Raw genomic sequence first — 27,899 nt, 5'->3', positions numbered from 1 at the left:
TCCTTTCTTCCTTCCTTCCTTCCTTCCTTCCTGTGCTTTCTTCTCCCTTGAATCCAGAAGCACTCTCACTATTTTAGCTGAAATATTGGCCCCTCTGGAGGTATCAAGCCTTGTCATTAAATTTATTGGGGCTGAATCTAGGATTTCACCCCTAGATATTCTTGCCTGTAATATTTCGGAAAAACTCTAGATTTGACAAAATACTGAAGCCTTGATTTAGGAAAGCACCTTTATACAGATGCTTGGATGCATATGCAAGTAGATTGTGACATTCTGAATTGGGATTTCAATTCATAACTTGCATCAACCAACACTTATTGAGAAAAGTTAGTATTTTTATCAGTAATGATATAGTGACTGAAGCTTTTAAGTACCACTTCTCAGAAGAATTGTCTGACAAGTAATGGTTAGGTTATTTTTATGTATCATAAAATATGTTTTGTAAATTATATTGTGATATTATAAAATCAGATACATTTTTAATGTTCTAGCATTTAAAATACTCATTTTTATCTAAAAATAAGGATATATTTCCTTATCATATTATTAACTAAACACATATATTCATGTTGCAAATTATCAATTCTTATCTTAGTTAATTATTTGGTGTTTGATACCGTCAAAAGAACGTGAAAATTCACGTATAAGATGATTCGTTTTAGTTAAACAATAGTATTTTGTCCTCTTTCATTCCCTGTATATACACTCACAATTAATATACAAAGGAGGCTTTAATTCTGCCTTCACATATGCATATGATACCCAGATCCCACTGTGAATATGGAATACATAAACAGCCATGACATACCTGTAACCTGCCAAAGGGCTGTCATGAAGATGAATTCACTTTTCATGCTGCAGTCATTTCTGTGACAGTCTGTAGTGAGAATCTGCATGAAATGTTTGACCACATGGAAAATCCAAATCTCTTGACAGGTCTGTCATTATACATTATAGAGCATAACAAAATAGTTTAAAGTTTTACTCTGTTAAATCTATAAAAGGAAATGCACATGATTTAAACCAAATGGGAAACTTCACTCTTGCATTAAAACCCCTTTTTGTGTTTTATTCAATGTGGCTGCTTTGAAGAATACTTGCATTAAATCTTGACTGGAGCCATCTCTGCATTTTAAGTATTTTTGAGAAACCATTTTAAAAGAAATCAGGATATTTTTACTTTTTTTTATTTATTATTTCCTTGCTGAAGAGCTTTAACTCAGGCTGACCTTGAGCTGTGAACTTCCTTTCCTGTTTCAGGAAACAAAACTGCCTTTGCATGAAATATGCTTCAAAAGCCCTGGCAAGCCAAAGAGAAAATTATTTCTAGAGCTTGGGCAAATAGTACCTAAACCAAGGGAAACTTTTCCTTGAGTGTTGAAATCATGTCCCACCCAAAATGGAAACTTTATATGACCTAAATTGCTTAAGAAAACATGATCACTAAGCAAACTAATGTGTATTCTCGCCATCTTTGGGAAATGATTTTAACTTAGCTCGATTTCCTTATTTAGCTTTTATTTTTGATGTCATTTCCACACTGCAGCCTTAGACCATATCTAATGGACACTGGCTTTTGATTTAAATTCAAAATTTGGAAAGTATGCTTGTTCTATTGCCTACTTGACTTTACCAGAAGAGTTCACTTAGTTTTTGACAAGACAAGCCCCTGATATTTCTTTATACCTTTAAAATCTTTTGCAAGTCAACTTTATACGATACCCAAGAAAACAAGTGCTATTTTATTTCCGCAGATATCTCCTCCATTGATTAGCTGTAGATTCCCGTTGGGCTTTCAGTCCTGTCTAAATTCATGTCAGTTTTAACACTTCCAAAAGACTTAAAATTCACTTGACTCTCTTCCTTTTCTTTTTCTTTCCTTCCTTATTTGCTTTCACCATTTCAAACTCTCCTACTCATTCATCCACTATCATTTTGGTCCATTGGTTTTGATTTGTCTGACACTGCTCTTCATCAGTGCAGTCGCTGCATGTGTTAACATGGGATACCTGTTATTTTCATTATTTAGTCCCAACCCCTATGTCTCCCTCTTCGAAATCAGTGAGCACACCCAGTGACGCAGGCAGCCAGGACTCAGGAGATCTGGGACCCATAGGAAGGTAAGACACAGAGTCAATAGCATTGAATAAATGTGGGTTTTTTCACTTCGCTCTTACTTCCCCATTTTTACCTTTGCTTCTGTAAATGAGAACGTGCCGTATCTAATGCCTTCTTTTGCTTCTGCATTTTCCACTGTGTGTTACCATCCAGTAAGACTGGTCTCAGATGTGAGGTAAATAAAAGCGTGCAGCAAGTGGATCTTAAGCTATGAGCCCCAGAGCTCATATTGGAAGCAAGAGCTGAAGTTACGCTTCCTAAGTGGCCCACAGAAAGCTGTCATTCTGTGTGGATATGCACTAAAAACAGGGGGAAGTGCCCAGTGGTAGGACCTGTTACTCATGTGAGTTATCTTTGTTCACATAACCAGTCGCCTTTGAAGTCCTCCCAGGTGTAACGCCAGGCTGCCTCGGGTTCTTGTGCGGCTGCCCATCACAGTGTGTGGCATTGTGGTGGCAGGGAAAAGCTTGTACAGAAACATGCTGAAACACCCCAGGACCGACGGGCAATTCTGCCTTGGAAACTGCAGATATCAGAATTTCATGCAGAATGGGAGGGAAGCAGCTCTCTTCTTGTTGGAAAGGGGTGGTGGGGTGTGTGTAAGGGATGGGCACAAGAGCAACCTTCTTATCTTTGTTCATACGGCTGAAATAGGAAATGAAGTGGCAGTCACCAAATAATTCCTACTCTGGAGTAGAAAAGAAAGGAGGATGCTGCTGATAAAGGAGCATGTGTTCAAGTAAGAAGAGGTCCAAGCAACTATACCGTATATTTTAAGCAATGTATAACACAGGTCCTAATAGCTCTTTTATATCAAACTAATTCAACATAAAGCTGAGCTGCCAGCTCATCCAAATCTGTGAGCCAAGACTCTGCTAACGGCTTGAAAACACAGTGATTGCTCTCCACAGTTAACAGTTGTCGGGAGTAGACATCAACACTAATGTCAGAGAGCTTCAGGTCACCAGATTTCATACCACACCAGCCTTCTGCTTAGAAAAATCACACTTCCGTAAGCTGAAAGTATATTGGGTCCCCCTTCAGCCAGATGCAGACACTGTACTTTGTGATGTGCAGGTTGCACAGATGCTGCTGAAATCTGCTCAGCCCTTCTCCCAGGTCTACCCTCTAGAAGAAATGGAGGTTGTTAAATAGGAAAGCCCTAGCCTGTAAGATATGGCAGTTCAAAACACAGAAAACAGTGTAATGCTACATTTATAAATAAATGCAGTAGACTTCAGCAAATCAAAGTACTTTGAGCAGAACAAAAATTGTTTTTGAGCAAAGTATAGCCTGCTATTCAGGATGAAGTTATTTCCCACAGTCCTACATGCAGCTATGACAACGCTGGCTGGAGACTTCTAAATTCCTGGTTTTCTTCTGAACCTTAATGGTGTAACTTTTTTACTGTCAAGGTAGTGAAATGCCCTTGGAAGAATTTATTTTACTCTGACCTGTGCTAGCACTTTGACTCTCTGTCAGCCACAAGCAACGAAAGCACAAGACCATGTGTCCTTACAGAGGAGAATGGAGTTTGTCCTCTTCTTCAAAGCTCACGATGTGCTACATTGGGGGCTTTCATTTTGGATCCATTTTCTGGCTTGTTGTGGCCATACTAGGAATTCAGTGGGAATCCCAAGACCTTGTTTGTAGTCCACCAGTTTGCTTGCCATCCTCTCTGGTATTGAAAGGACTGTGTTGTGTGTCAGGAAGGCTACTTGCAGGTGTTTGCCTGGAGCAATTGGTTTGTGGTAATGGAAGTTTGATGATGCCTGGCCCGGGCCCCGGGGAATCTCTGCAACCTGTGGATAGTACTGGGTGGCAATTAGTTTGTCACTGGGTGCAGGTAGATGTGCTCATGTGTGAATGTGTGAGTGAGTACACTCAAGCATGCATGTTTGATAGAGTAGTCAAACCTGGAGAGCAAAATCGTGGTAGACCTGTCGTCAGAGCAGGTAAAAAGGATTAAATCACCTCTGCTGTTTTCTCTCTGGGAGATGCCTAGACCATACTTCTGACTTTGACTACTGCATATATGAATGCCTGTTTATCTGTATAAGCAAGGTTACTCTGCTTTGTATCCTTCCGTTCCGCTCTCTATGATAGAGAAGGCACTTTTGCTGGATCCCCTCTCATGCCATCATCCTTATAAGATGTTCCCCTTTTCCCCATTCTGCTGCAAATTTGCTGTGCAACAGTAGGCTGAGCACAGGCATTAGAGGAGAGCAGATTAGTTCCAAAGCTGCTAATGCCCCAGTCTCAGAGATCACGGCTCGTCTGTCGTTGTCGTTGCTAACACTGCTGCAGAAATAATGAGCTCACGCAGGCTGGCAGAAATCCTGTGTGCAGTCTGATTACTCGTTGCTGAAGTGTCCTCCAGAGGAAGATACGGATATTAAAAAAAAAAAAAGCTGTGAAGTCGTAGATTTTGGTTCACTACAGGAGAGAGGCCTTGTTGAAAGCTTTGAAGAAAGCAAGAGATCTTCGTATGTTCCCATTTGAGGCAGCAGTTTCTGGTGCAGAGCTAGGTTGGGTTCATACTTCTGTGAGTTGTTGGCCCTTCTGGTAGTTGTCAGACTTAATCTATTGGTCCCAATATCACCAAGTGTATCTGAGGTATGTTTTAACTGGCAAGCACTTGTGATTTCTTACAGAACAGTGAATGTAGTTTAGCTAGAAATCCAGGTTTCTGACATCCACTTTTCAGGAAGGACAATTGATAAATTGGAGAGTTTGGACAGTGTTAAGTAGTTGTTATCTTGGAACCACAGACCTCACTCAAATCTTACTTTGCAAGATGAAAACTAACTGGTAACTTGCTCACCAACTGTAATAGTTATATGGGGAGCAAAAGGGCTACAGCAGACAATGTGTAAGAGCAGCAAAGTGTTTGACATTGAAGCTGGACAAATATAAAACCAGAAAAACTGTGTAAAATTTTAGTAGTGAGACAAATTAATCACTAAAGCAATTTACCTAAAGACACTATTGGATCTTCTGTCACTGGACATTGCTCATTCAGGATAATGTGCCTGCCCAACAGGCAGATAATAGGTCAAACAATAATTCATTCAGAAAAGTCGTACAGCTTTTTTGTTGCACAGGAAGAAAAGCTGCATGGTCACAATGGTCCCTTCTGCCATACGATCTATAGACTAGTAGTGCTGCTATCCTGCAGGACCATTGTCCATTATCTCCAGCACAATAGCTAGAGCAGCATTGTCTTTTCCCTGATGCCATTAAGCTTATTAGAAGAAGGTGTGGGGCGAACTTTGTAATAGCACTAAATTATGGAACCATTTCTGTCCTGTGCAGCCCAGGTTTCTGTGGGTTTTTTTGCTGCTTGATCTTTAGTACCACGTTGCTGTTTGTCATAGCCTTTTCACTAGGGATAACACTAGGTTTCAGGAGCATTCCAGCTTCCCCCTGAGCCGTGACAGCAACTGTAAGAATGAGCAGATGTTAGATGAGTAAGGGTGCTAGAAACTACTGACAGTTTTCTTTGAATGCTTTCAGTTGGACAGGGGAGCCAACTTTTTTTTTTGGTGGTCTTGGGGATCAATTCTGAGTAGGCAGAGGCGTGCTATACTTTGATTCTGGAAGATTTTATCATAACTGTGGGCTTAAGAAATAGGTTTGGTATGTGCTGCTCTTAGTCATCAGGCTGCTCTGAACAATTCATCAGAGCCCTATTGCCTGTCTCCACATTTGCACACCCCACTTCACTTTTCTGATGGCTGTGTTGCTTGTGCTATACAGATAAGACAGGAAAATTACATCACAGCCTAAACAGATACCTATCTCTGGATAGATGGGTTATTGGTTCACAGGGCTTTCTGTTATGATGTATTCAGACATGACTCATTTTCCACAAGACAATGTTGCAGGATCCCATGAAGATTCTCCTTGGGATAGAGTATGCTTGGCTCTTTCAGGATAAGTATTTTGTTTTGTTTAGTATTTTATAAGCATTTTGTTGATGCCCAGTGTCCTATTGCTGATGGTCAGCTTATACAGACATGCGCAACTGAAATGTAGATTTCAGCTAAGTAGATTTGAGTAAATGTTGTGAAGAAAGGGGCTGAGGTAAAGGCATTTGCCAAGAGCTCCTGTGCTGTAACATGGTGTGAAACACAAATTTGCCTCTTTGGGGCTATTAATATGGAGCTTCTTCATGATAACTATATGCATCTCAGCCCTCCCTAGCAGATACTCTGAACTTTTGCTGCCTTAGTACCTGCCAGAGAGGATGCTAGCTATTATAGTACAACTGTCATGAAACAGTGCCTATGGGGAGGCATGTTTTACTACTCAACATACCTTAGACATTCATAAATCTCATCTTCTCAGCACTCACAGCCATGAACTGCATGTTTGTGTCATCTGAGGGAATACACAAGGACAAACCTTGTACAGTGCTTCAGAGCCAGGCAGTGCAATACCAGCTCTTGTGGGCTGAGCAGCTCTCTGGAAAAGCCCCAGTACCCTGTCACTGGAAAAGCCCCAGTACCCTGTCACAGGTAGACCCAGAGCACTAGGGTCGGTCTGCGCTTTGCATGCCAGCTCAACATAAGATAGCAGAAATATCTCTGTGCTGGAAGGATGCATTTCTGTGGCTGGGTAGCTTTCATGTGCTAATACTAGCCTGCATTGGTATGTATTCTTGTATTACCCGCAGGGTGTCCGTGTGTTCACCCTGGCATATTGCCAGGGAGGAGTTTCGTTTGTGGACCAAGGTGTGATTTGTCTGTGTGGCTTATTTTTATCCTGTATCCTTCACTGCTCCTATATGTTCCCAGCTAGCTTCATTACCCTACAATGGTAGGTTTGCACAGTAGCATCCCATTTATTGTTGAGCTGGGTTGTGTGTGCGTGCGTGCAGTGAAGTCTCATGCATGCAGTACTTCCCTCTGTGCATTTTGTACTGGAACATGAGAATCCCATTAGGCTGCGTATAAGGTTTCCCACCTTCCATCTGCTCAGTAAACTGCATCAGGCTCAGCTGTCTTGGATGTGTAAAGGTTAATGGTTGCCTTTCTTCCTGCAACAGCTTCATCTGTGCTCTTTTACTTTCTGAACTTGCATATTTTGCTGCCCATACATTTAGATAGCTAATTATTTTGTGGGCTTCCATAAAGACAAAGATGATAGGAAGCATTCTTCATCTTCTGGTAGCTTCTTTCAGAGGATGGTTACTTCAATGTGGTGTTTTATCTGCTGTAAAATAATGCAAGGTGGATTATTTTGTACTATTTCTCTGACAGTCCATTGGTTATGGTGGGTGTGTCTGGCTACAGCTACTCATTCTATAATTATTGTTCTTATTGGATTAGGGCACTACATAATACTTAGTTTAAATGGTTCTTACCTGAATGATGTTGTCGTTCCATTGATGTCACAGTTTTGAGATGTGTTTGATGCACTGAAATCGGTTAGCTCCCTTCAGTGTGTGAAGTTTACTTGCAGTAAAGCAGGGTTAGTACTTATTTACAGATGAAGCTGTAAATATTTAATGAAAGTTCCAGTGAGAATGAATTTGAGCATAGCACTAGATAGCAAAGAAAAGAAAAAATAAAGGGAAATCGGATTTCTCAAAGAGGTTTTGTAGCAGTAATATGCCGTAGAAGTTAGACCACTCTGGAATCCTGATAGTCTCATCATCACTACAGTTTTTGATTTCTAGATAAACTACAGTACATGAGCAATCCTAGAAATAGAACAGCTGTCTGTAATGCTGGAGGACTTTTCTCTGAGGAGCAATATCACCTTTGGCTTTGGCTGTTGGCATAATTTTTTGTCCACTATGTCAGTTCATCTTGCAGTTACTGTGACCTCTGAATGTGTTCCCAGCTGTATTCCAGAGAACCCAGTAGCAGCTGTCAGATTAGGTTGGATGTCCTTACTGAATAGAGAGTCAAGAGCATGTCATCTTCTCTCTCATTCTGTTTTGAAGTTTGCTGACAATATTAGTCTGCATTCCTGTATGTTTTCATCAGACGTGATTCTGAGTTGCTTCCATCTACCATGGCCACTCTGAGCCATTTGGATATAAAAAGAAACACATTAGGATATGTTTTCTTTCACTGTGTTGGTGTCCACCCTCAGTTTGTATTGGCCCGGTGCAGGGAGAAACAGATGTAATTCCAGTCCTTTTTCTCTGCAGCGTATTATTTACTTGTTTTTGTATAGTTATTAGGTGTTCTGCTTTATAATGCAATATCTAAACACACACACGAGGCTTGTGTTAATCCTGCATTGCTTCAGGTCTGACTCTCAAACACAAACATATCTTGCTTCTCAGATACACAGTCAAAAGGAAGGAGGTAGCTCTGGAGCATCTGGGCACCAAGTGAGTCAGAGCATGTCATTATTGTATTGACACTTTTACAGTTTTGTATTTAATCTTGCTCACTGTCAGTCAAGTTAAAAAAAAAAAAGACATCTCTAGTTAAGAAGTGTGTTCTTACCACATAATATTTAAAATCACAAAGATTTTGTTTGCTGATCTCTCATGAATGTATCTAAATGTCACCAAAGTCTTTAGGTTCTGTGCTTTTTAGGCTTTTTGCCTGAAAAAATCAGACTTGGCAACTCAGCTTTTATTTTCACTCTTTCATTTTTAAACAGCTCCTTACCTAGTACAGTAATATAACACATTGACGAGCTGAAGAAAGGGTATCAGAATGCCATTCTCCCTTTTAAAGGTCTACTTTGCTGTTTAATTAGACAGATTAAGAAGGCAAAAGAAGGTGGATCCTGGTCTCTATTTCATTTATATGGGAAGGTTGGATTATTGTAGTAGATCGTCTTTTACAGTCCATGCAGCTTATTTCCTATCTTCTCTTTAGCTACAGAAAACATCTCTCATAGACATTGACAAAACCATGTTTCTGTAAGATCTGCTAAAACCACTGCTAACTTAAGCGTATCACCTAGGGCTTAGCTACTTTATCATTAAGTAAATGCATTTGACAGGTTCTGTGCAAGGATGCTGTTTCATCATTGCCACTCAGCTTTGCATTACCAGCATTTCATTGTGTTACCACGTTCACAAATGATAGGCGTCCTTCTTCAAATGCGACCAGTACAAGTGGGCCTGTGTTGCATTGCCTCAGGAGCAGCAGCCGTAACTGTTTAGTAGCAGATTATTTTTTTTTATTGTGTTTTTTTTAAGATCAGTTTATATGTACAAAATGGCTTTTAAATGGCTGTTTTAGTGGCATACATGTTTCATAAATGGGCTGAGCCAAAGGGAAGCACAGAACAATGTAAAGACTCTGAGGGAGCTACAGGAAAGACCGAGGGAAGATAACTACTTTATGGCAACCTTCGCTTGAATGGTGTTTTATTCAGAAAAAGAAGGATTGTAACCCTAGGGATCGTGTGTAGTGCAGACATGAGTCTTTCACAGTGGAGAGTCAAGAGAAATGTTTGCTTGGTGGCTAGAGGCAAATGGGATAACCCGTGGGATGCTGGTGTTGCCACTCTGTTTTAGTGGCTTTGGGCTTGGTATGGGATGTTTACCATTACATGGTAAGGCAAAAATACATACCCCAGCTGTTAGATTTTTTCCCGTATAATTTACCGTGACACCATCGTCAGGATCTCTTGGCACACATGTTTTATCTTACAGTTTCCAACAGCGTTAGAGGCCAAATTGTGCCTTAAGCCTTCTTGACCTGAATCGTCCTGGCATCTGTGAAGGAGTGACACTGTCAGCCTCCTCCCCTTGCCCGGGGGGGACCCTGGCTGTCTCAGCTATCTTTGCCCTAGGAACTCTGCTACTTTTTAAAGTGATGCTGCAAATCCCTCATGCTTCCCACCCCCAGCCCATTTACAGGACAGTAACAGGGCTGGCTGGTCCTCCTTCCACGAGCATGGGCTGCTCAGTATGAGTGGCTGCGTTGAGCTGCTTGCACACATCATGGCTTGCCCTGCATAGGTTAGTATACAAGGCTGGAGGAAGGCAGGTTTCTTACAGTCTTTTCCCTCCTTTTGTCCCTGCACAAGAACAACCACAATCCTTCTGCTTTATATTCAATGTATATTCAGTCCTAGATATCTGAAGCCTCTCCCTGCCAATTTTTTTTTTTTTTAGCCTATAAACATAAGCAGACACCTTAGGGACTGATATTTGGCAGTTGCTTTCAAGTGTCTGTATATCTGACCTAGAAAGTAGAGAGTGTTTTTCAGTGCTTGCCAGTTACAAAGTCAGAATGGTCCATATTAATTAGAATCATCTGCAATCCTTTTAGCATGTGAGCCTGTGGCATCATTAAGGATTTTCATGCTTTCATTCCTAAAGGATGGATAGAGTTCAGTCCTCCAGATCTTTGATTATTTTTCTCATTAGCAAGCATCTCCATGCTATAAATTAAAGGAAAAGGAAAGATTGCCATTCCCAGGGTGCTTCATAAAATGCCTTGGAAACCTGAGCCCCAGCTGCATCCAGAAGAAAATAATATTAATGTATAAAGCCCCACTTAACCATTTAGGCTATCAGCCCAGCTGTAGTTACTTCTCTGTAGTTATTTCCAGGCATATCATGCATATATTTAGTCAGACAATCAGATGATTTTAGGGACTAAAACACTAATCCTCTTAAAACAAAACAACTTATTTGCTAAGGCCAGCTCAGCTTAAACAGTTCTCTTGCACAGAATTTCATCTTGATTTCATTAAATTGTGTGAGATCACCTCCTATGTTAAACTGTTTAACATAGTTAAACTGGTACAGTTTGTGCATGTAGATGTTTTCTCCTTCACTAGCCTATTAAAAAGCCCCACAGAAAATACCCATTCACAATTTTATGTTTAATCTGGAAAAATAAAAAGAGGCTCTGAGTAGCTATTTCAGTAACTCACTTTTTAGGAATTTTCTTCAAATCTGTAAAATGGGAATTGCTGCCACCAGAAAGATATTGGTAAATCTCCAGATCATTTTTTTTTCTTTTTTCAAGGAATTTTGAAACAGTCTAAGCATCCCGTATTAAATTTTTCATAAGCAGAACATTTTGATTTTCCATTTAAAACTCATTTTGATTCAGAAATTTTAGTTATAATTATTTACTTTAATAATTAAAAATCAGAATATAATTTCTGAGCTGGTCTATTAAAAGTCAGATAATTGGGCCATGAAAACTTTGACATTTTGTCTGTTGATGTGAAAAATTTTTGATTACTCTCATATAGTGAGCTCTTGTTTCAACCTAATTGTAGCAAAAATCTCATCCCCTTCTGGAATGATTTTGCTGTTTCTAGCACAAAATAAATTGTATAAAGGAAGGGAAACACCAACTCCTCTTCCAACTAATAGTTACTGGTTTTTAGCACTGAAGCGATAATGAAAATTTGCTGAAATCTTTCACCTTCTTCTTCAGCTGAATATACCAGACCTAAAAATTGAAGGTTCCAGCCTTCATGTTGACTCCTCTGAAAGGCTATGGATTGTCTTTCCTAGATTTGACTAATAAATGTAACTTTGTCTTTTGTGCGATTGTATCCAAAGCCCCTTGAATTTTATGAGAAAACTTCCCTTATATGCGTATCCGTGGACTCTGGACCAAGTGTCCTAATGAGAGTACTGCGGTTCCTTTAAAACATCTGCAGGAGCTGATAACATGTAAAACTTCTCCCGCCAGGTTCTTTCTTTACATTTGTGGTCATTTGAGTTCAATTTTGTCACATAGACTTACTCTTGGTATAAAAACCAAGATGAAAATATTGATTTAAAAAAGAATTTTCATGGTTTGCTACAAGAACAAAACAACTTGTGCATTCCCCCTCCTGAATGTGTTTTTTATTACTGCACTTTCAAAATGACCATTCATGCTATCCAGCACTTAAAGTAAATCTGTGTCAGTTCATAGGCTCAGCAGAAGCTTCTAACTGTTTGACCTTCTGTCCTCGCAGATCCAGCCTGCTGCTCACAGTGACCCTCCTGGTAAACCAGCACAAATTTGCAGACTAAGATTTCTGTAGCTATCGCATATAAATTGCAAGAATGACAAGGTTCATTACATTGCCAGGAGACTATATTCTGTAATGTAGACCTGAATCAAAGGATAGACTTTAAATATATCAAATAAGTTCAGCAGATTGGATGAATTTAACTGCTGATTTAATTAGTGGAATTCTGTGAAATGGGAATCAGCAAGGTGTTGGTCCTGTGATATGTCCTTACAATTAAAGGCATGCCATGCATGTTCATTCTGATTTAAAAGTCAAGTGTATTAAATACATTCAGCAGCATAGCATAGCCTTGCTTTAAAAAGAATTTTGAAATATACATGTGTTTTAAATATTATTTGTCCATGATTTTTTATAAATATACCTTAAAAAAAAAAAAAAAAAAAAGAAGAGTATTTTAAACTCATGCCATTCTGAGAAGGGCTGTTATGGTTGCCAGGCAGCTGAAAGATAGCGCTCTGCTCTCAGGAAGGTCATAGTTGCTCTTTTTATTGCTGAAGGCTGGAAGTCAGAGGTGTCAGCCTGCTTGGAAGTGTAAATGCAAACCCAAGTATCTGGCTGTGCTCCAAGAGTGGTGCCAAACTCCTTGTTCACTGAATGTATTATGGCATTTTATTTTATGATTAGCAGCCCAGCTTCAAACACAGGAACACGTGGTGAAGTCAGAGCAGACTGCTCTACAAGCATAAGCGAGCGTCTTGTTGAGAGGCACAAATCCTCCCTAACTGCTGATAGCCATCTTGCTTATAATGTGCTTCAGAAAACAAGTAGCACAAGGAAGGTATTTTCTTTTTGCCAATCCTTTCAAAGTGGAACAGATCTGCAAAACAGAGCACAGATGGCAGCAGAATAGTGGCTTAAATGCAAAGCATCAATTGAGGCAAGTGGTACTTTTCCATCTCTGAGTAGTAGTTTGGAATCTTCTTTTCTTGATGTATTTTGTTTTGGAGACACACTTTAAATGTACGACAAATATCAGAAAGTGAAAATTATAGTGGAGAAAATTAAGATTATAAAAATCTAGAATAAAAGGAATAAAACCAAACAGCTTATGTGTACACATATATATTTTTACATATCTGCAGTAATTTCTCACCACCAGTTTCTTAGTTTAGATTTTCTAATTAATCAACAGCAAAGTAGGAGCTTTGGAGAAACTGACACAAGAACGTAGGTAGAACTCTAAACTTTTAGAGCTAAATAATTATGCAGCCTTAAATTCATTCTGGCAATATTCAGACATTTAAAAAAAAAAAAAGTCTAGATACATGATAGATTACATATTGAAATTGCAAATAATACTGGATTGTAATTTGGTGACAATATTTGGTATCGTATTAAAAAAATGCATTCAAACACATCTTAAGTGTTGTATTCTACTGGTGATTTTAAAATAGGTCTCATATCTCACAGTTGTTGCATCCAGTATTTTTAAGAGTGTGTGAGTTGGGTGGAACCTGTTTTTCAGTATATCATCCATGTGCAGGTGCACAGTTCTTAATGTAAGCTTGTAGTTGTAATCCAAGCCTGTATTTTAAGCACGGGGCTCCTCCTTGCATCAAAGTCAAAAACAAGAATCCTGTTACTCTTTGCAGCATTGGGCTTTTCGGTTCGCTCTTTTTTCGCAATTCACTTCTTTTGCTAGTTGCATTTGAAGTTAGAAGAAAAGAAAGCAAGAAGCAGATTGAAGCTTGCAGGCTCTCTAGTAGCTCTCCTGTCAATGCAGATAGCCCTTGGGCTCTTCATCGGGTGCTAGCAGGGAGATAAAAGGGAGAGCACAGAATCACACAACCAAGAGTGGCTGAGGTGGGAAGGCACCTCTGGAGATCATCTAGTCAATCCCCCCTGCTCAGAGCAGGGTCACCTACAGTAGGTTGCTCAGACTGTGTCCAGTTGGGTTTTGAGTCTCTGAAAGGATGGAGACTCCACAAACTCCCTGGTCAACCTGTCCCAGTGTTTGACTACCCTCACAGTGAAGAGGTTTTTTCTTATGTTTAAGTCAAATTTCCTTTTCTCAGTTTGTGTCCGTTGTCTCTTGTCCTGTCACTGGGCACCACCAAGAAGAGTCTGGCTCCATCTTCTTTACTCACCCTCCCAAGTCACCCACCCAAGTTACTTGGGCTGTCCCCCCAAATTCTCTGTGGACAACCGCCTCTAAAACCTCCTCACAGTTGGAGTCTGAGTTAGGTGCTCAGAACTGCTGCATGGAGCAATCTCCTGGCATTCTGTTCATATGCAGAGAGCCCACGGTGACATGTTTCACTGCTGGAACACTTCATTTAGGTGCCTGAAGATAGTATAAATACCCACTGCAACGTCAAGACCCCCTACTACCACAGATGGGGAAAATGAGACTAGTCACATTCACATCATTTTAGAAGCATTACTCTGGTAAGCAAAGGTGCTTTGAGACTTCATATGCTGTGGGTGAGTCCCTCCTTCATTTCTGGTCTCTCTGTTTCAGTTTAGTAATAATCTGTGCTCTGCTTAATGGGATTGGCCTTTGATCTCTCAAAACCTCAGCGCAGCTTAATCTGTGGAATCATGGCACACTCCTTCACTGTATTTTAGGGTTAGGAAGGCATAGCTATTATTTCCCACACAAAGGGTCATTTTAGGACATTGCTGTTGCTGCAAGGGAAGATGCTGAGTTTGGGACCTGTCAGGTCTAATGGTGTTTCATTAGGGACACATATGGATATCTCAGTTCAGCAGATACCTTGGGACTCAGTACACTGTCAATGTGGTTTTCTCCTGGTCTGGAAAGCACAACAGCTCTTAGTGACAGGAGATGCCACAGTATGGTGTTTGCTTTCCTCTAGTTCTGCTTGAAGGTGTGATTTGCAATGCTGCAGAGAGATTTCTACCCTGCAAGAGGCCCCTTGGGAAAGCAGGGTTTGCTGTTATTTCTGTGAGTAGCCTTTTTCAAAAGCATGGATTTTCAGGCCTGGTTGCTCTTGACCTGGGAAGGGAGAGTGGGAGGAGAAAAGAAGTCACGCAGAACACATGTTCTGTGGCATCAGCAACAGATGAGGGAGGATTTGATTTTAGCTTCAGGGAAGCAGAGTCAGAACAAAGCTGCCAGCATGTTGCGCACTAGTTGAATGAAAAGTGTTGGATTGGGGCATTTACCAGAGCCAAGTTGTACTGCAATGTGACTGTGATTCTGGATATTAAATAGCATTTTATGGTGGTGATTTAATAAGTATATGTATTGGCACGGATGCCTTATGTGTTTCACATACTATCACTGAGGCCAGACCCAAAGTTGCTTAAATCAGCTGAGAAGTTCTCATGGATTCCAGATGGTTTTAGATGACAGACTCCATGCTTCATTAATGCATTCTGGGGTTGGGAACTTTCCAAAAGAGTTCAAATATTTTATTTTATTTTTAGTTTATTTATTTTAGTCTTTTCCACATTTTTAATCTACATAATTGACATTATGCAATCAGAATAAAATCTTTTGGAAGCAAGGTTCCACAGGGCATCGTAACAGATGGCAGGGTGCCTAGTTTTCCATGGTAATAATAATACAGAAAAGGGAACGCTTCTGTTCAAATTCCTTTCACCTCCCACCTTAAATTTTGCAATGGTCTCTGTCCTCTTAAAACGGTGCTCTGAATATCTCCCTAATGCTTTGGACATGAATTCAGAATAGAAAAATGTAACAAGTTGCTTTACCATCCAGTCCTTTAATAAATGCATGACATCAGGGTCTCTTCCTCCTGTTGGTTTCTTTCTGCTGGTTATTCCCCTGCTGACTGGGGAAAAAGAAGATGCATTGTATCAAAATTATCTGGTGCTTTTTCAGTACTAAGCTGAAACAGCACCAGCATTAATACTGTCCTAAATTTGAGAAAAAAAAAGAAAGGTCATTGAGATCATAATACAGAGCAAATAGAGAATACTAAAATATGCCTATCTAAAGGAAGAAAGTGAAAGCAGATCACTTTAAAGAGAGGTAATAACACTTGTACCTTGTCTACTTAGTGCAAGACCTAAAAGCCCTCATTCTCTTCATGCTGCTTTAGAACAATCTGTTATTTGATAATAGTTACTGCTTTTTATCCTACAATCAGCCAAGGGCAGCCATCGTGCACCGAACGTGTAAAAGGAAGATTGATAGCAGGGCTATTGTTTGTCACTATGTGGGAGACTAATATAGCAACCAGCTTTGAAACAATGTTGGGTAGTTCTGATTAAAATAGTGTCTGTGCTGTCTGGGTGGTGGGAATGGCCTGATCTGGCTTAGTCCTGACCAGGCTGCTCGTGCTCAGTGAGTTGCCAAGGACCCTTCCCATGCTGTGTGCACTCGCAGGAGAAGGCTCAGCTCAGATGGTTTGCAGGAGATTTGTGGAAGGACTGGAATGTGCAAAGGAGCACTATTTTTCCCTGATAGGTCTAATGCTCAAGTCTCTTTTCCCCATTAAAATGTCAAGGTAAAATGTTTTGTATCTCTGCTACATAGACCTCTGCCAAAATGCACTGAATCCTTTTAGGGGGACTTTCACTGACTTGTGCTCTCTGAAAGGGTTCAGAGTGAGAGCACCTCTGCCTGACTGCTGACCTACTGGTCAAGCAATTCTCCTAGGCCATGCACTTGTCTTCAGGGTCTGTAATGTTACTCCTTCTGCCCCTGTCTTTGGGTAACTAGAAGTCCCAAAGCTAATTTCAGTTTTCTTCTACGAAGAAGAAAGAAAAAAGAGGAACAGCACCTAATCCTTTTCTTCATGAAGAAATCTCTGGAGAAAGAACTCATGCACTAGATTTGAAAAAGATTGGCACTGCTCTTTCACAGAGATCCAATGGCAATCCCCACTGAGAACTGTCCACAGGAGAACAAGCATAATTGTGATGCTCATCCAAACGATCAGGAAATGTCATACGCTATGTCTGCTCATCACAAACAGATTAGCTTTAATTTCCTAGTCTGGATGACAGCACAGGCTATTCAACATCATCTTTGGGTTGCTAATCCTCAAAGAATCTATTTATTTCCTTTTCAATATTATTGCCTTGGAAACTGGCTAAATTGCAGGTCCAGATTACATCTTTACTGTTCAATCACTTTCATTTTGATCTGCAGACATTCTTCAGGTGCCAGGAAGAGGCAAAGGACAAATCAATATTGTTCCTTGAAACATATAGTCACTCCCTGTGCTCTCCAGCCTCCACTATGCGAGTGTAGCCACTTGCATTTTGTGTCTTCTAGGGCAAGAGACTTGAAACCTGAAGACCTGCTACCTGCAGCCTTGTTTTCTGCGATAACATTGCTCAGCCAAGCTTGAGAGGACAACACAGCAGATTGCTTCCTTATCTATTTTTCAGGCCTTTGCAAGTGGTAACACAATGATGCAGAGAGAACAATTACCATTTGGAGCACCAATCTAGGAAATGTTTTGCAGATGTGCTAAAACTGTTGAAAACAGGTGTAATCAGGAGTCAAGGAGACTTGTTATTAAAAGTACATATCAATGTCAAGATGAAGTACTTAAGGGAAGAACATGTCCCCACTATGTGTATGGTCTGCATGTAACAAATGATGGCCTGAACCATAGGTGTTGCTATTCTCATATTTGGGGGATTTGAGTGCTGTCTTGAGTGTGTGAGATCTCTAAATTTATTTTGTTTAGGCATTCAGCTGGGTGCCAGGTAAATGTGCCCTCTGTTGTGACCTGGTCTGGATTCTTAGAGATGGAGTGTAGGGGCTGTACCTCTTAAGAGGCCTGTCGCAAGCTCTTGTTTTAATCAGATGATAACGGAGTTCTTTCTGATGGAATAGTCTTTATCCCTTGGGAAATTCTGTAGGTTTGAAAGTAGATGGAGGGGAGGAAAAAAATGGAAATGAGTTATGTATGTTTTCTTTTAAGTGTTCGGAAAACCTGGATATGCATGTATAAGTAGCCCCTAGGCAGCTATAAGATTAGAAACTGGCATTTACATAGCACGTCCTAATATATACTACTGACCTTGGTGACATTACAAGAGTTATTTTCATACAGACAGCATTTTTAATGGAGTATCTGTAATGCATTAGTCACTGATGCCTTTGCCTTGCATCAGGCATTCAGATCCTTATGTCCGCTTTCCACTGTACTTGAGCTGCAGGAAAAAAATCTGTTCTTTATTACTGTATTGTTTTGTCTCTGACCCTTTTGTAATACAGTTTCGTTTTGGAGAAGTCTTTCTGTATCACTGTAAAGTCTTTCATGCCAATACACATCACTATGGATCACAAGAAGTTGAGGGGAATAAGTGCCCTTACGTTGCATGGGAAAGCACCTTTGCATTACAATTCTTCATTCTTTTTGTACGTACACGGTGTTGAGATTGATTCTCTTTCACTCTGACACGACAGAGTGCAGCACATGCCCTTGTCTGTCTCTCCAGAGAGTGAGTTAACATTGGTAATAGAATGGGTGAGTTTGCTAAGTACAGAAGGTAGCATAATTATATGGCTTTAAGAGATCTATTTCTAACCTATTTCAATAACTTGTTAGTTTATATGAGCGATTCATTGGCAGAGCTTTGCTATTGTTGCAGAAAGGCTTGTGTAAATTGAGCATGGCTGGTTATATGGCTGGTTTTGGCTGAACCTGGTAATACTATGTTCTCTGTATCCTCAAAATTTGTATTCAGAAGAAATGAGGGGAGTTTTTAATTTTGAGGACTATCATTATCCAGTGTGTCTGCATGACTTGCTTGCTTTAGTGAAGGAGCACTTCTTTGCTTTAGCCTCTGCTAGTGAGAGCAATGCATAATCTAGTGTTCATACTACAGGAAAAGGTGCTCAGGAGCCAAACTTGTATTCCTGATTCTGTTATGGATTCTGGCAGTTTTCTTGCATATGAGATGTGGCTTCCCAAGGGAGGAAAAATAAAGTAAAATCAAGAGCCAGGGAATGAGTGGGCACTTTTGAAAATGTTGGCCTCAATATGTCAATTTTTTTTATTTCTAAATGGGAGGATTATAAGTATTTCACAGGACTGCATAAAGGCTCTGTGAGTGTTTGCAAAGTGTTTTAGAGATGGTGGCATGGCAAGTTGCACTGCGATGCAAGGAACAATGTCTTCAATTCAGACCATACCTCTGGAGCATTTGTGCATTTGGTGACAGTCCCATATGACAGCAGTCCATTAAGAGACTGTCATAGATCTGATTTCCCCAGATGTATCATTCCCTTCTTCCCCAGAAATTTTATCTGGAGCAAAAGAAGAAGAATTTGTTCATTTGTCCCGGATGCTCCCAGAATGTGTCAGAGTTGGTGTCGGTGTGCCATTTGTTGGCATATGCACTATGTGACGTTCGTGCCCAGAGCACTGTTTTACAGGATGGCTTACCGTCAGTCTCAGGAGTGTGCGAAGGGCTAGACTCTTCAGTGGAGTTCATGGCCAGTGCTCAGTCCACCTTATCATAAAAACATGATTACAATAAATCGTGCCTGCAGATTTACAGATTATTGTGAATGCATCAACCATAGTTAAAGAGTTAGAAATCTTTCAGAAAAAGAAAAAAAAAAAAAGGTTTCATTAACCAATATCTGAAAGGAAACCCAGCTTCTTCCCTTTATTTACCAATAATACGTAATTTTAATAAGTTGCCTGCCCTGTCACAGTTTGACATACAAACCTTGTTGACATACTGTGGCTGTCCTTGCACTTGGAGATTGAATGTACTACATAGAGCATGTAACTAATGAGATGGGGTTTTGTTCATCCTTTCAGTTAATTCTGTGTGTTCTTTTTCCCCCCCCCCCGCCTTTGTGCTGCACGGCTGATTACCACCCTAGGACCTTGCAATGGGACACAGACCCCTCAGTGCTGCAGCTCCAGTCTGACTCTGAACTTGGGTATATGTCAGCTCTTTTTGTTATTCATTTATCATTTCTTTGCAAGAATTATGTTGAAAATGCTTCCCAGTTGAGCTGGTTTTATGTGATTTTCATTTGCTTTGTTGACTCAAAAAGACCATAATTTAAGTTCCCTTTTTTTTAGTTTCATCAATAAGAAGCTTCAGCAAAACCATCTTTGTGGGAAAAAAAAAACTATTTAAAGAAGCTCGTGAAAAGATAAACTGCTATTTCCGTTGCCTGAAACACAATACAAATAACTATTTCATTTCAGATGAAATGTTATTATTGTGGCACTTAAATGTGCATGTACAGTTACATTGGTCTTGTTTGTACCTGTTGATTCAGACTTTTTTCTCTGAATCATTTGCAAGGTACTTTTCCCCCTCCTTCCTGTCTGCCATAGTTATGCTGTTTCAACATGCAGTAACAATTTCCCCTTTTTCCTTAGGAGCTGTATATGTGCTTATAATTGTGCACTTAAACACTATCATAGTCCAAGAGTAATTGCCATCTTAGTTGAGTTCAGGCCAATCAAGCATTTTTTAAATTGTGCTAGAGCTAAAACTAGTATTTTCTAGTTTGGGATGGAACTTCTCTACCCCAAGCATCTGAAAAAATGAGTTAATTTAAATAATTTAGAAATGCCTACCTGCAGAGATATTTAGGATAAACTGTTCCTCTAAAAAGGATAGGTAGCAGTCCCTCAAGTTCTGAAGAACTTGAGTCAGAGGCAAAGCCAAATCTCTATGTTGAAGAAATTGCTCTACCTATGAACTTATGGGCTTGCCTGTCTGAGTCTCCAGGCAAGCATCTTATGCTTTTACTAGTTCATGTGAAATTCATTCACCATTCTATAAGAAAAACAACAATTTCCCTTTAACTACTGATTGACAGTGCTCGCAGCTGCAGTTAGGGATGTTAGGGCTAGTCACGAGGAAAGATCAGAAAGAGTGGAAAGTATCCAGAGAGCTTTCTCAACAGGGTTTCTCCACATCCAGAACTGCTAGGAATGTTGTAACTTCCACCTAAGCATGGCTTCAAATAGATCCAGCTTCTACAACTTTACCTGGGCTGTACCAAAAAGGTAGAGTTTTTTGAGCTGTTTTAATATACAGAAAACTTTTAGAAATCTCAGCTGCCCTTTCCCGTAAGTTTGGATTAAAAGATGAGCACTCCCAGGAGGAAGGTTCCTCAAATGGCTGTGCAAGGCAAGTTCCTTTATTTGACTCACGAAAAGATAACCCTGTGTATACCCACAAAACTTCAATCTTTTATGAGCGGTCAGTGCAAAGACAGAAAGAAAGCATGCCAAAGAGTAAATCCACAGGTATACTCTGTAATGGAAGTTCTGCCCCTTTTGAAAGAAAACTGTCTTCAAAACTTAGGCAGCGTTAGAGAGAGGACCAGACTTTCCTCTGGTGTCATGAGACTAGATTAAAAAAAATACCAATGCAAAAGAAATCCTGCAGTCAGCAATTAAATGATGTGCGTAGCAAAACACTTCTAGCAGATACATCTTTCTTCTGGCACCTACAGACAGAGGAATCAATTTTAATGCATGGGCTTTAGTTACTGTCCTCCTACTGACATCCCATAGGCAGTTTTGAAAGGAATCCTTCAAAGCTTATGTGCTCTCTAAGATGAATATTCAGCAAACTGTAAATGTTAAGAATTATGAGCACCTCAGATGAAAAATGGGGATGGGAAAACAATAGACAGTTTAGTGCCGCCCTAAAAAGAACTAGAGACTAGAACATTACAGTCCATATTCGGTAGAGTCCAGATACTGAAAGGATGCTCCAGTTGTCCCTAAGTGCTTGGAACCAAGGGCTAGACCAACTTTTAGTTACACAAGAAGCATTACAGGTTGCTTAACAGGGGCAAAAAAGAACTAAGAGACCATGCTCCTTCAGATGAAGAAAGACCTTCCTGTCTTCACCGGTAATTACCAAGATATGGGTGACACTAGACATTTTTACAGGCACCAGCAATTCCTGAATTAGAAATGTTTTAGGTGAAAAATTCCACACGTTCTCTCAGCACAGTGCTCTGGGATATAACTCACTTCTTGGTTAGCAGTCTACAAAGAGGCTAACCCAACTAGCGCTTAAATTCAGCTCTCCATTAGGATCAATGTTCCCCATCCTCGGGCAGTTGAGGACATATGGAGTGACCTCATGTGAAACTGTTGTTAGAATTAGGTGAGGTTCTAATTAGGCCCAGATTAGACACATAATTAATTAGAGATTATACTTAACCAAGACCACTATCAAGAAGCTCTTTCAATGCAGAAGGCTTAAGAATCTCAGTAAATGGAACCAGTAGCCTTGGGCAGCAGGGGACTGGTTACGTAGGAAAGTGTAACTGACCAAGTAGGCAACAGAAATTGCACGTTTGGTGCTGAAGGAGGGAAAAGCACATGAGATTTTGCTGGGGTGAAATATTTATTAAAGCTTGAATTCACACAAACCCTCAGTTAAAGCAGCTACAAAAATGTAATACTACTAAAACTTTCGTTAGCTGAAGTATATCACAAGCTGTAGAAGTTTTTCTGCCCCCAGTAATGGTGTAGAAGTTTTTCTGTAGGATTTTCAGACAATCGTAGCTTTTGCTCATATTGGCAAAGTCACAGATGGTTATAAGGAGGGAAACTTGTTAATTTTTCCTCTTTGAAAAGAAGAAAGACTCAGAGCTGTAACAACTATTTCTGCTCTAGTGGTTTGTTACGTGATATGGCTGATTCATACTGCTGAATTTAATTGAATTCAGCTTAATAACAACTCAGCCAGTGAGACAGATTAGAAAAATGTATAGCTGATGTAGCATTGACCAGCTGAAGAGTTCAGTAGGTGTCATCCAATGATGACAATTTCCTTTTGAGACTCCCATTTCCTTTCAGACATCAATCTTAATTGAATACCTAAACCGTTGTAAATGAATTAGATCAAAACCCCTTTGACCTCTGTTCTTCTGACAATCTGGAAAATGGAGAGGATATGGATAATGTGTATGAATTTTCTACTTTTCCAAATTGCTCTCTCTAATGACATGGCAGTTCAGAAACATCGTGTCCATGAATTTATTTCCCATAAACATATAAGTAGGCTTGCACTTATTGATCTAGGCAACTGGATTTATTTAGTTAATTTGTTTATTATGTGCATATTCTTTTCTCTGCTGAAAGTTGGCATTTGTTCCAGTAAAACACTTGCAAGTAACCGTTTGTTTATTTTTCCCTCCCTACAAACAGTCAAATAATATTCAGGAAATACATTGATTTTTTCCCCCCACTGTTGAGTCAACTGTGTATGACTAAAAGTGTTCATGACCATGCTCAGCTGTCTCTCTTCTTTTTCCCTTACCCACTTACAGTTAGTTGGCTTTACTGATTTATTTCATATGGTTTATTTAAAGTAAGTGAAGTAGTAGAAAAAGAAGGCTATACTTGCCCTGTTCCAGCTGTGTCTCAGAGTTCCCCTCCAACCCTTGCATTAGGACTGTACTAATCATAAACCTACATCAATTCCACTACTAATGACTCCTGTGGAAGGGAGAATCTCCTTCTTTATGGAAATTACCCACCTTGCCTGGTTTACAACCACTGTGCCCTTTCCACTATTGTGTATCTCAGGCTGAGGATTAACTCTTTTGAGCAGGCAGAACATTGTGGTAATGATGGTACGAAAGAGAATTTTGTTGCATGTTATGAGGGGCACAAGCAGGTCATTTCTCTCTCCCATTTACAGTCCCTCTCAGCAGCATGATCCAAAGGTTCAGTAACTGTACTTTATTATGGCAAATGGTTCCCAGGTTAATTTTCTTCACTGCAGTTAGGTACTCTCATGCATAGTGTATTGTGTTTCATCTTAGCAAACACTGAAGTTTTTTTTTTATCCTGTTCATAAAAACAAACACTCTTGTTCCTGCTGCTCGTTTACATTTAACATGACTAACCTTTTGATGTCATGTATTCCATCTTAGACGCAGACTGCACAAACTAGGGGTGTCAAAGATTACCCAGGTGGATTTCTTACCTCGGGAGGTGGTATCATACTCCAAGGAGACACAGACACCTCTTGCCACACATCAATCTGAAGGTAAGATTTTTTTAAAAAAAAAAAATAAAATTTTCATAGAAAATAAGTATTCGAGTAAGAGTTAAAGCATGTAAGAAAAATAATAGTAAATCATAATATAGCTACTTATCACATATTTTCTGCAAGCTAGGTATTGTTTATGTGATTAATGGCTGTTCTGGTGAGAATAATTATAATAATGACTTTAAATTCAGGTGGAACCAAACTACTTCTGCCTTACAATGGGTTGTGCTTAGATAGCAGTTTAATGAGAACATATTTTCAAATAAATCATTATGAATATAATTAAAATAGTGCTTTATTCCATTTTTCTTGCTTTCTCAAGGAAGTTACTCATTCCATGCTTTGTAAAAGGGCAGTGATGGAAAGTTGCCCTCAGATATTTGGTCAGTGTAATTGCATCCCCCTCCAGCAGGTGAATCTTAGGAGAAGATATGGTTTAGCTCCATGTGCTGAAAAAGGAGGCTTACGTACTTTGATGTGGACAGTCCTGCTTTCTCTCTGCTTACAGATGCATTATCTGTACTCATGGAGCTGTTTGTTAGCTGTTTGGCTTTCCTGTTGATAAGTAAATACGTGGAGCAGTTAGTAGGGGAGTGCTGATCTGTCTGTTCCTTAGAGTACACACTTGCCAGTGTTGTACTGCAGAACACTGATTGCAGGTCAATTGAAACTATTTAAACTGAATGTAAAACTGTACATTAGCCTGATGTAATTTACACACTGTTACAAAGCAGGTAGAAGAAGAAAAACTGAAGACAGTCTTGACTGTAATTTTTGCTGTTAACAGCGAAGGATCAAGAAAAGTTCAACAATTGGGTGCTTTCCTGCAGCAGATAGTGTGGAACTTCACCAGGCTCCATACAGAAGAAGAAGATTTAAGTAGGTTGCAAAAGGTGTGCGAGTAAATCTGTCTAAATATAACTTACTGTCAGGGAAGATACAGTGATAAACATAGCCAGCTTTTTTTCTGCAACTGGGTTACCAGGTCTGCCTTTAAGAAACCAGAAATGAAAACTGCTGAGCTAGATACTCAGATTTTACTTTCCCAGACCACAAGTTTACCCTAGTCATCTGTTGTCTGAAATAGTGCCTTCAAGCATAGACAACCCTGTTGCTTGGATGCTGCTTCTTGAGCAGCATGTCCTGACAGCTTTGACTTCTCAGAGGGAGAGGCTGCCTCAGAAGCCTCCCTAGTTCAATCCAGCTCATCTCTACTCATCTCTCTGAGGGCTGCTGAAGCCTTGAGAAGATGGGGTTTGCCCCTGAGGCCTTGCCTTTCTGGCTTAAGATCGGTAGGTGCTCAACCTTGGGGCATTATCATGGGGTCATTGTTAGATCAGATGGAGGGAATGCCCTTCCTCCCTGACACAGGGCCTTTATCCAATGCAAGAGCCTATGGATATGGGGAGTTGAAGACATAGCTTTGATGTGTTTACCTCTCTCAGGCCTGCAACTCCAGCACTCATTAGCTAACATGCCTTTCTGAACAGGCCAGCCTCTCTTGAGGAAGCAACTTCTTCCAATAAGTTCTTCTTGCTTTTTTCCAAGGAGCTCTTCAGCTATTACAAAATCCTTTTCTTGGGTAGACAAGAGGACAATCTCCTACTCTTCAAGGAAAAAAAAAAAACAACAGTGTGCTGCTGTGGAGCCTGGCAGTCAGGACAGCAAACACAGAGGGCAATGTGGCTTGTCTTGGTTCTCCCAACACAGAGGAAGCTCTTGTTCCTCACTTGTATGAAAGAAGATAAGTGCAAACATAAGAAGTCATGGACTTTAAACTGCCTAGGCCAAATCTGTGATGGGAAAGGTCAAATGGTGATAAGTGGTTTTGGTGACTGGATTTAGTCTTTCATATTCTCTGTGTCATCACAGTCAAGGAAAAAAACATCAACAAAAGTGAAGTTTTAATATTTAAACACAGAGAAAATATCACCTGATAGCTCCCCTCAGATGCGTGGGGGAGAGAAAGTTTAACTTTCCAATCTTTCCAGTCTGCTGCTAGGGAATTCTCTGCACATAAGTTGGACATGAATATGGCCCTGCATCGGTAAAGGAGAGTCATGAAAGTTTGGTTATTCCATTGAAATGGTATTTAATTGGAAACTCTCTAGGGGGTAAATAAGCTCTGTGATTTTGGTCTCCCAAGTCTGATGGAAATGACTTCTCAGGTTTTCAATCTCCCAGCCCTCTTTATGAATGATGAACCCTTCATACTGTCACTCTGAACATGAACAGCAAACAGAGGGGAATTACTTGGGAGAGCAGTTTTGAGGAGAAGTCTGTATGCTGTTCCTATGCATTCATGTGACAAAATATAGCCATTATCTTTTCCAGATAAATTGTTCAGCCATTACTACGGTTATGTGCTCAGTTATTCAGTATCTGAAGCCTTAGAATTTGAGAAAAGAAAAAAGGAAACCCCTTATTTATTTAGATGAGTCTGACTTCAGCTTTCAGAATTCACTCTTCTGCTGCCTGCCTTGGACATTGGAAATGTCAAAATGCAGAATTTTAGGATGAGGTTGTCACACGCTTGCTTCTGGTTTGGAAGACAACTAATGAAGGGTACAGCTGGTTGGAAAGATCTTTCCTGTACGATTAAGCCACCAAAAGAGGACTTTGAGTCCATTCAAAGTTCTGCAGCTTTTTTGAAATATCAGTATCGGGTTTTCTGCACATTGCTTCTCTAGAAAGAAAGAAAGAAAGAAAGAAACTCTGAGGTACCTTAGGCCTACTGCTGTTCTGGAGCTCAGTGGATGTAGGCCTTTGTGGTAACGGCTTTTAACCAAACTTTAGAAAACTGGTAAAGCAAAGCTTCATTGTGGTAAGTACAGTGTGGTGCCAGAGAGCCAGATGCTATGAGCACTGAAGTCTCAGCTTGTCAGCTGCTAATTTTAGAAGAAATAATGTGGCATTATTCTTCACTGTATAAAAACAGATTAACTCCTCTTTTCAGAACAGGTAATTCACTTTATTTCAGAGGAATAATGACATGTCATTTCCCCCACCCACTCTATTATTTAGGGAGATGTGTATATGCATCATTCAACTCTTTGATCACAAGTACCTAATTCTTTTGCTTTATTTAGGTCACAGTAAGCTTCAGCCTTTTCTTTTCTTCCGTGTAGGATGACTTCAAAAACACCCAGATCTTGGCTCTGGAGCCTGAGAAAAAAAGTGCTTTTTAGTTTTCCCCTCCTCCTTCTATTATTGGACTTGAATTTAGGTATTTGTAGGCATTGAGAGACATTTCACTTGTGCTGCTTTTTCCATTCTGGAGTTGATTAAGACCTAGACTGTGCCAAGTGTTTTCTGAGAGGTCTCTGAGACACATTCCTTCACTGTACAGAGACTCTCACATTGCCCCAGAATGGCAATGTAGCCTTCGACGGTGGGACCCTCCAAAGCACTGCAGAACTGCCCTTTGCTGAAGGCACACTTAGGAGCAAGCAGCAACAGAAAAGCCATGGCCTAACCTCTACCCCGGATGAATCCCTCATTGCCATACAACAGTGGAAGGGGGTCTGTATGTCTGCCTGCAAGCTACCTTTTCAGATAAGAAAACGGCCTGCACATTCAAGCTCTGCTGGGTGCCCACCTCAGCTCCAGCTTACCGTTCTCCTGCTCTCTAATGGGCCAGGAGGTAAAATCTCAGTGAGGAAAACATCACACTGTCCCTGCACTGAGAAGGGAGATACTCCTCTGATCTGGCTCCCCTCAAAAACAAGGGGCCAGCAGAAGGTGAAGGTCTGTGAGCTCTCTTGTTTTGCTGGCCAGTGTCAGGAATGTTGTTATTCCTCTTCCGTGAAGTAGAAACTACTTCTTCATCGATAAAATGAGATGTTCTCACTTTTCTG

At 40.2% G+C, this 27,899-nt stretch overlaps 1 protein-coding gene across 1 annotated transcript in view; it reads left to right on the top strand.

Moving 5' to 3' along the window:
* The window catches only part of DYNC1I1 (dynein cytoplasmic 1 intermediate chain 1), a 194,600-nt gene that overhangs the window by 19,900 nt on the left and 146,801 nt on the right, over positions 1-27,899 (top strand). The window contains exons 4-6 of the mRNA XM_050890826.1: positions 2,030-2,120; positions 19,880-19,939; positions 23,924-24,039. Of these exons, the coding sequence (XP_050746783.1) occupies positions 2,030-2,120; positions 19,880-19,939; positions 23,924-24,039 (267 nt within the window). The remainder of the gene's footprint in view (positions 1-2,029; positions 2,121-19,879; positions 19,940-23,923; positions 24,040-27,899) is intronic.

The sequence above is a fragment of the Gymnogyps californianus genome, chromosome 2, assembly GCF_018139145.2.
Source record: "Gymnogyps californianus isolate 813 chromosome 2, ASM1813914v2, whole genome shotgun sequence".
Classification (NCBI taxonomy): domain Eukaryota; kingdom Metazoa; phylum Chordata; class Aves; order Accipitriformes; family Cathartidae; genus Gymnogyps; species Gymnogyps californianus.
This window is presented reverse-complemented; position numbering and strand designations above follow the sequence as displayed.